The following is a 9,511-nucleotide window of genomic DNA, read 5'->3' on the forward strand; positions in this document are numbered from 1 at the left end:
TGTGTTTCATCACATTACAGACTTTACTTAAAGAGCAACTTGTAGGTTGAATTTTGGTATATAGATTAAATCTTTAGCTGTTGTTGGTCAGCTCTAGAACAGCCTGTTTATTACCATTGATTTATTATTTAATGTATCATCACATTTTCATTTTCTACAACATTTTCCCACACATGAATTAACCGAGGACATTGACCTAAAAGTTTGCTGTTTAATAAATTCATCATTAAAATCTTGAAGTGTCATTGTACCTGGTGGTGGACACAACATACACACATGGTTTGTGTTGGGATGGTCCGTCTCCAAAGTTGTGATTCTTTGGATCCCTGTGGCTGCTTTTATATTGTTGGATCAGTGATGTGTTGTCACCTTGCCCCACCCTGCCCCCTGTGTTACCCACTTCTCAGAGATGGGTGAACAAGTTCTCAGGAAAACATGGGCCTGCCTGCCTCTGTGGGCCAACCTATTTGACTGGTGTGCAGTTGTGTCACCAGGTGTTGACAGGTGTTGATGTCTCTCGACTCATTTCTGAAGACATTCTGGATGACTTACTGACAGCAATTTTGCAACAGCAGAGACAATGTCAGTGATAACATGAAGGGCAGTTGACTGAACATATATGTTATAAAGAACTTGGTTGTGAAATGTGACAGTCATGAGTCAAGAACTCCATGCTAAACTTCAAAAATTTAAAACTAAATTAATTAATTGGCTGCCAGTTTTGTTTGAAGAGTGATGCCCCAGAGTGAATTCTGCTATTTAATATAAATACTGACAATTTCTGTCTGTGTAACTAACGTCAGTGTTTGGTCTGTGCAGCTAACATTAGCATTGGGCGGTGTGGCTCAAGCATTATCATCTTTCCTGTAAATTATATGTTGAGACAAGATAACAGCAACATTTCCACCTAAGACTTTTTTTTTCAAGAGATAATGAATTGCCAGCTGCCAAATAACTTTCACTGAGACCAGACTTGTGAAGTGTTGTAAAGTGTGCTCACTGCATACAGCAGTATATTGTTATTTATTATTACATGTATTTTTAAATTGTATTCCTACTTGTAATGCCCATCTTTTACAAAATGTAACAATAATCTGATTTCGTCTTTTTTTTCCTGTCCATGTGGACCCCCCATACTATATTTTTGTACATTGTCAAGTTATTTAGTCCAAGAGCTGTTATGTTAAAAAAACAATAAAAATAAAGTCGAAAAAAATATATCGATTTTTTGTCAAATTACTCCTTTTTTAAAAAAGTAAAAAGCTGTCAGGCTCCTGCATCTCCATGATGGGGATCATTTTGCCATAATAACCTGCTCACTGTGAAACCAACAGTTAATAATGATAATCATAAGGAGCAGGGGTGTGAATATGAAGGAGTTTATGGAGATATAAAGGGGCTAGTTTATGAAGGGTCTTAAAGGTGAGGAGTACAGTCTTGAAGTCCATACGATGTTTGAAGGACAGGAGTGATGTGCTCCATGGAGGGAGTTAGTAAAATAATACGAGCAGCTGATTTCTGGACCAGTGGAAGTTAATGGAGGCACATGTGTGGGAGACCAGAGAGAAGGGATTCTTCTTCACTTCTTCTTCATTGTTTAAAGGGGCAGTTTAATGCAAAATCAGATATTTTTTGTCTTTTAACTCTTATGTTCTTTGTGTGTTTTTTCGTCTTGTTATGTAGTTTTTATCTTGTATAATCCTTGCACCTTTTTTGACCTTTGTCTTGTTATTATTATATCAGTGTGTTTTGTTTTTCAGGGCCCGACCCATGCTTTATAGGAAGATGAAGAAATGTCAATTCCTGAGAACTGTGTGTGTGTTGGGGGGGGGGGGGGGGGGGACACAGCTTACTGATATGATCAGAACTGTTTGCAACAAGATCTCCTTAACGATAACAGAAACCAGAAACTTTATCTGGCATGCTTCATCTGCAACAATCCACAAGTCTGTGCAAATTGAATTTGGTTTCAAATTGCTTAAACCCCCATTATTTTGTGAATACAGAAAAGAGAGTACTTTTGACCCACTGCTTTTGAGAAATTTGACCCACTCATTTTGAAACCTTTAAGAGAAAAGGAGGATTTTCCCCTTTAGGTTTTTCAAAGCCTTTCATGCATCCATACATCTGACAAATCTGACAAGTATTACTTCACCTTCTTCTATCATGCCAGAGGAAAAAATCCAACGCAGCTGAAACTGATGAAGAACTGTGGATTCATTGTGAGGACCTCTGATCACCGGTCAGGCTGCGACACTGCTGATAACGGAGGAAACGCAGCGTTCCTGGAGCTGCAGAAAGGAGACCAGGTGTACATGTGCATAAAAACAGGTTCTTATGTTTGACAGCCGAGCGCAGCACCTCCTTCAGTTATCTGGTCTGTCAAATCTGAGAATTCAACATGAGATCAACAATGCATCTGTTATGTTATCATTAAAATTTAAATTTAGATGATAACAGATACAGACAAATAAAAGATATCATTAAAACATCTGTCCAATGAGTTTTGACCGTTCACTTACTGTTTCATGTCATGAAAGTGACAAAGTATTAATATAGTCCACAGAGGATGTCAGTCCATATGTCAGATTTGGCCATAAGCTATATCATGTACAAAATAATGTAATTTTGTTAAAATGGTGCTGAATAATCATCTCCTCCAAAACCAATATGATATTATTTAGTCCATGTAAGTAATATAATTTACATCAAAGTAAATATTCTAAATGTAGCATCGGCCTAAAGGGCCCGACCCATACTTTACAGGAAAATGAAGAAATTTCATCAACACCACCAATTCTTGAGAACTGGGTGAAGTTATCCAGTGGCTCTTGAGAAATAAGTCAAGCAAAATAAATAAACACCTGGTGACACAACTGCACACCAGTCAAACAGGTAGGTGCTTTTTCCTGAAAACCTTTTCACCCAATGGGGTAATGCTGTGGGTGGGTGTTGGGGTAGGGGGAAACCTAAGAAAAGAGAAATGTGATGATACATTAAATAATAAATCAATGGCAAAAAATAGGCTGTTCTAGAGCTGACCAACAACAGCTAAAGATGTTGTTCAACAGTGTTTGAGAGTTCCAATAATGTTTGTTGGAACCAAAAGAAGGGATTGTCTGATCAAAATGAATATTTTGTGGAACGGATATAATCTCATCCATAGGACATATTATGCCCCCGACAGGCTGCACAGAATAAAGCCTCAGTGTTCTTAGTTCTGCCCAGGATGTAAAACTGGAACACTGATACATACTGTATGTTTGGACCTGCCTAAATCTTAGTGTGCTTGAAAACATTACAGGAATTACCTTTGCATCAGACCTAAGAATAACTCTACTGGGTGAGACATCTATAATAAAATTCAATAGAAACAAACTTAAATTTATTAGAACTGCTCTCATAACAGCCAACAAGTGTACAGCCCTACACTGGAAAGATGCACAACCACCTTGTTAGGTGGTCTAGTGAATTACCAACATGTATTCCAAATGAAAAAATAATGTATAACCTGAAGGACAAGCCTGAGGACTTTGACAAGATATGGGAAGGCTTTCCAATATTTCTAATGACAGAGTCCATAACATAGTTAATATTGATTCCAATTATGATGTGGATGTCAGATATGTCTGTTTTATATTTGTTTCATTTAATTTCTTTATTTTTCAATCCATAATGTTTTCAATTAAATGGATACACAAGGGATGTTATGTATTTCCTACCTGCAACTATTTGTTTGTTTCTCTATGTTTGTTTGTTTGTTTGTTTTGGGTTTTTTTTTTTTGTTTTTGTTCTGATCAGGTATATGTCCTGACAGATTTTAGGATGTACCTGAAGAAGTGGGTGGGAGGGAGATGATGTGTGTGGTTTTGATTGGAGGGGGGTCCATGTGGACTCCCATACTATATTTTTGTACATTGCCAAGTTATTTAGCCCAAGGGCTGTTATGTTATAAAAACCAATAAACATAAAGTTGAAAAATATATATAGATTTTTTTTTGTCAAATTACTCCATTTTTAAAAAAGAAATAAATAAATAAAAGCTGTCAGACTCTTACATCACCATGATGGGGATCATTTTGCCCATTTTTTTTTTTTTTTTTTTTTTGTGTGTGTGTGTGTGTGTGTGTGTGTGTGTGTGTGTGTGTGTATGAACATGAATGCTCAGTGCTGTGAAGTGAGAGCGATGGACGGAGATGGTTGATTTTGTGTAGATGAAAGTATGCAGACTGAATGACATAGTTGTAACAAAGACAACCTCAGTTTTATCAGTTTTGGAAAGTTGTGTGAGACACAACTTTAAAACCTTAAAACTGGGACAAATCATGTTCCACCATTTTTTTTAAAATGATTAACAATAACACTTTTTTGTTGTTGTTGAAAATGTATTCTTTGACGGGGCTTTCTTGTTGTTTTGTCCTTTATGTGGGTTTTTCGTCGTTACATCTTTTTGTCTTAATATGTATTTTATGTTATTTTTTTGTCTTGGTACATCTTACGTTGTTTTTTTGTCCTGTTACATTTTGTCACATCTTTTCCATTTTGTTATGTCTTTTTTGTCTTCTTACGTCATAAGTTGTGTTTGTGTTGTGTTTCATCTTATTACATCTTTTTTGTCTTGTTGCATGTTTGTGTCATTTTTGATCTTACATCTTTATGTTGTTCATGTCTTGTTAGGTTTTTTTGTCTTATTACGTAATTTTTCATCTTTTTGTCTCTTTTTCATTGATATTTGTCTTTTTTCATCTTTATGTTGTTTTGTGTCTTGTTTTTTGTCTTAATGCATTTTTTTTTATCTTGTTGACTTGTTATGTCTATTTTGTTTTGTTACATCTTTTTCATATTGTTATGACTTTTATCGTGTTTTCCATTTTGTTGTCTTTTTTGGGTAGTTATGTCTTTTTTGTTCTTTTACAACTTTTTTGTCTTGTTACATATTTTATGTAAAAAGTCTCATTTTATGTCTTTTAATTTTTTTGTCTTGTCATGTCTTTTTACATTGTTTTTAATCTTGTTATGTCTTTTTTATCTTGTTTGCTCACTTTTGTCTTGTTACGTATTAGATGTCATTTTTCAATTTGTTCTCTTTTACATTGTTTTGTCTTTTTTTGTCTTGTTGCATCTTTTACATTTTGAAAAATGTAAGGAGTATAAAGTACAGATATCTGTGTTAAAATAGAAGAATAGAAATTAAAAGTTTGTCAGAAAATTAAATCCTCTTTTAAAGTACAGACAGGGGCAGAACTGCCATGTCTGCAGGTAATGAAGTTGCATTAGGAGCCCCGAGCACAAGCCTCTAATCATTCACTGAACAGATCCGGGTCATAATCTTCACCAGAAAACATTATATTCTGCAACATATATCATGCTGCCAGTTACTAACACACAATATATGCAGTTAGTATGGATGGTATTTGTGGTACTTATTCAGTCAAGACACTTTGGTTACGGTGCAACATAGTTGCTGTCATTCACCAAATAAAAGACTTTACAATAACACAAAAGAAGCTTTACATATACAAGCTTATAGTTTATTGACTCATACATTGATGTAACTTTTCTAAATTAAGTTTAAATAAGTCTTAAAGGGCGATTTCATGTTCAAGACTGTACAAAGAGTGGCTGCGTGGAAATACTGTGTTATGCGCGATACTACTGTGAGGGAAAATCAACAGAGTTAGTGAGTGAAATGTCAAGTTAGCAAGTGAGACACAAACAACATGCAAACACAAGAAGAAGACAGAATCAAAAGAAGCAGGAGAGAAAGAAACAGCAGCTTCCAAAAATAGTTTTCTTTCAGAAAGTTTCAGAAAGACGAGCAGCACAAGTTGTTCCCATGGATGTAATAAGGAGACCTGCACCTATGATGTATTTATTATTTATTTGACAAATAATCCACCAACATACTTATGTTTTTGTTGATTTGCAAATGCAAACATGTAGCTGTGTTTTCTAGCACATTAAAAAAAAAACAGAGCAGACCAAAACATTTAACGAATTATAAATCCTTGAAGAATATTTTTCACCCCAAAATTGAATTAGTGTTAGTATTAATATTCTTCGCAAATTTTCAGCACATATGAGTTGTCAAGAATGGGTGATTAGTATGTCCTTCCTCTAGGTACAGTTGTTGCTCAATGCCTGATTACAGATAACACCTGGTGACGCATCTGAATTCACTCCTACTGTAAGTGGGACCAACCCAAGCTTTCCTGAGAAATGTCTGAAGTTAAATAAGAAGGTGACAACACATCACTGATCCAACAATATAAAAGCAGCCACAGGGATCCAAAGAATCACAACTTTGGAGACGGACTGAAGAGAAGCACAACAACAGCCTGCCTGCCATCCCAACACGAACCATGTGTGAGCCGTACGTTGTGTGTCCACCACCAGGTACAATGACACTTCAAGATTTTAATGACGAATTTATTAAACAGCAACTTTTAGGTCAATGTCCTCGGTTAATTCATGTGTGGGAAAATGAGAATGTGATGATACATTAAATAATAAATCAGTGGTGATAAACAGGCTGTTCTAGAGCTGACCAACAACAGCTAAAGATGTAGTTTAACTTCACAGTGTTCAAGAGTTTCAATAATGTTTGTTGGAACCAAAAGAAGGGATTGTCTGATGATGGTCAGAGATACTGACAACAGTTTAATCTATATACCAAAATTCAACCTACAAGTTGATCTTTAAGTAAAGTCTGTAATGTGATGAAATACACAGAATAAATAGAATATATGCTTTGACAAAATATTATTTTATCAATGTTTTGTTTTATAGAGAAAACCTGCGTGGCGTTCAGTGCAGTGGCAGAGTATGGTGGAGCCCATGGACCATTCTGCTCAGACAAAACTCTGGTTTACAACCACGTGGTGACCAACATTGGTGACGCCTACAACCACTGTACAGGTAAATACATCACATGCAGCCACACTCATGGTCACCTGTGCTGATTGATTGATTTGAGTATTGTTGAGACATTTTACAAACTAACTAACAGTAATGAATATACTGTGACTGTGCAGCATGAATCAGTTTTTGAAGGTTTTAGGTTTACATGATAATATAATAAAAATCCAGTGATCAATATTAGGTAACACTTAAGCTATTTCAATTAATTGAAATTCAATGAATGAATTACAGTACATTATAGACGTGCATACATAATGCATTATACTGTGCTTAAAGCAATGCATAATTATAGTTATATGCATCCATAGCTATTCATAATGCTGTAAAACAAAAACAATTGTTTTATAATGACTTATAAGACAGTCACACTGGTGCAGAGTTAGTGTGAAGTGGCTGTTTATCAGCTTTTTATGAAGATTTTCTGTCTATATAAAGTCTTTAATGCAGTTTTAAAGACAGACATGATTAGACATGATGTTTTTGCAGCAACAACTTAAAGAACACAAACACTGATGTGAAAACTCCATATGTGTTACGTCGTATTCAGTGAACCACTGTCAGCATGTTTATTCAGTGTTTATAAAGGCAATACAATGACTTTAATTTGCAACTTTTGTTTGTTTTGTTCATTTATTTTGAATTTGATCCACTCATTTAGAAAATCTGAGGCAAAAGAAAGAGTTTTTTTCTGTTAAGGTTTTTCAAAGCCTTTCAGACCCATAAATCTGACAAAATGCTCTTTTGTTTCCACAGGTGTCTTTGTTGCACCTGTTGCAGGTGTTTATTACTTCACCTTCTTCTATCATGCCTTAGGAAAACACAGAGCGCGGCTGGAACTGATGAAGAACTGTGACTTCACTGTGAGGGCCTCTGATCACCAGTCAAGCTCTGACACTGCTGATAACGGAGGAAACGCAGTGTTCCTGGAGCTGCAGAAAGGAGACCAAGTGTACGTGCGCATGATCTCCGGTTCTCATGTTTGGGCCGAGCGCAACACCTCCTTCAGTGGTTATCTGGTCTGTTAAATTTGAGAATTTGACCTGAGATCAATGAGATCAATTTAGATGATAACAGATACAGACAAATAAAATATATTAAAACATCTGTCCAGTGAGTCTTGACTGTGTCATTTACTGTTCCATGTCATGAAATATTATGAAAATAGTCCACAGAGGATCAACTCTTTCATTTTCTCTGTGAGCTTTTGTCTCATACCAACCTCAAGCTCACTTATCAGTTTTGTTTGTTTGATATTATTTAGTCCATGTAAGTAGTATATTTTACATCTAAGCAAATATTGCAAATGTAACATCGACCTTATCCAAATAATAGTTATTTAGGTGACTAAAATTTGTTTTGTTGCACTTTAAGTACAGTACTTGAGTAAATGTAATTAGTCAGTTTTCAACACTGTCAAATCAAATGCACACATCAATTAGTTGTAATAAGTAGCGAAAACTTCAAGTACACTTCAAGTTTAAACTTTACTGAACATGAAATCATTGTTTTTTATCCTTAGAACTAATCTGTTCTGTCCTGTAAGAAAAAGTTGAGAAAATGTATCATTTCAAAGCCATTGCCTTCACTAGAGTTTTGAAGTCAAACTTAAACTTTCAAAACTTTGAGGAAGTTTTGAAACTTTAAAAGTTTTGAAACTTTAAAAGTTTTGAAATAAACTAAATAAAGTTTTGCCAACCTATAATCTTTCATTCACATCATTTAGTTTTCTTCTTTAGATAAAATTGAATCTTGTGATTTTCAGAAACCAGCCAAAATATCGTAATTTAAAAACTGTTCACTTTGAACTATGACTCTCTCAACAAGACATTATCAGATGGTAAAACTTTTTTAAAACTTGAGTTGGGCTCAAAACTCAAATCTACTGAATTATGATGCCATGAAGTTTTCTCAACTTTTTCGTCTTTACAGTGTGTTAATTTGTTGCAATGAGAGGCGTGAATGAAAATTTGGAATTTGCTGCCGAAATTTAATGATAAAGATCCAGACACCTTCTTTTGTAAGTTTGAGCGGCGGACAGACACCAGAAACTGGCCTGATCAGGACCGCACTTAAACACTACAGTGTGCTGGTAAAGCCCAAGAGGCGTCTGCACCTTTAACATCTGAAGACTGTAAAGCCTATGCTAAGGTAAAAGCAGCAGTCCTGAAGGCTTATGAATTGGTGCCTGAGGCCTATAGGCAACGTTTTACGAAGCAGAGAAAAATCCAACAAGCAAACCCATGTGGACTTTGCAAGGGATTTAGTTTCACAGTTCAGTGGTCAGTGTTTCCTCATTTGAAGAGTTGTGTAGTCTAGTTGTTCTTGAGCAGTTTAAACAGTCTGTACCTCGCTATACTGCCACATACATCAATGTATGTGAAGTAAAGATGCAGCTGCTGATGAAGCAGTTCTTGAGGATCAATGTAGTGACATATTGGTGATCACAAACAAAAGTACTTGTGGGAAAATTGAGATATCTGTGCCTAATTCTCTTAGAAACTGTAGTTTAGAATAAATACAGGGTTAGTAATAGCAGAAGTAGCAGCAGCACTAGCAACAGTTGCAGGCTATGGCCACTAGAGGCAGCCGA

The 9,511-nt window shown here is 35.5% G+C and overlaps 1 protein-coding gene across 1 annotated transcript; it reads left to right on the plus strand.

Moving 5' to 3' along the window:
- Positions 1-6,159: 6,159 nt before the first annotated feature.
- On the plus strand, positions 6,160-7,968 carry LOC146305973 (complement C1q-like protein 4). The gene is made up of 3 exons (XM_084711883.1): positions 6,160-6,396; positions 6,790-6,918; positions 7,675-7,968. Exons 1-3 carry the CDS (start codon positions 6,363-6,365, stop codon positions 7,944-7,946), a joined length of 435 nt encoding a protein of 144 aa, XP_084568009.1. The 5' UTR covers positions 6,160-6,362; the 3' UTR covers positions 7,947-7,968.
- Positions 7,969-9,511: the final 1,543 nt, after the last annotated feature.

Source organism: Lutjanus erythropterus, chromosome 23 (genome assembly GCF_056507025.1).
Source record: "Lutjanus erythropterus isolate fLutEry1 chromosome 23, fLutEry1.hap2, whole genome shotgun sequence".
In the NCBI taxonomy this organism is placed as follows: domain Eukaryota; kingdom Metazoa; phylum Chordata; class Actinopteri; order Lutjaniformes; family Lutjanidae; genus Lutjanus; species Lutjanus erythropterus.

What these genes read in the sequence shown, in the direction of transcription:
- LOC146305973 (XM_084711883.1), top strand. Translation starts at nt 6,363, where the DNA reads ATGTGTGAGCCGTACGTTGTGTGTCCACCACCAG. An exon ending in CGTTGTGTGTCCACCACCAG is followed by an intron (nt 6,397 to 6,789) that starts GTACAATGACAC and finishes TTTGTTTTATAG; the next exon opens with AGAAAACCTGCGTGGCGTTC. An exon ending in CGCCTACAACCACTGTACAG is followed by an intron (nt 6,919 to 7,674) that starts GTAAATACATCA and finishes TTGTTTCCACAG; the next exon opens with GTGTCTTTGTTGCACCTGTT.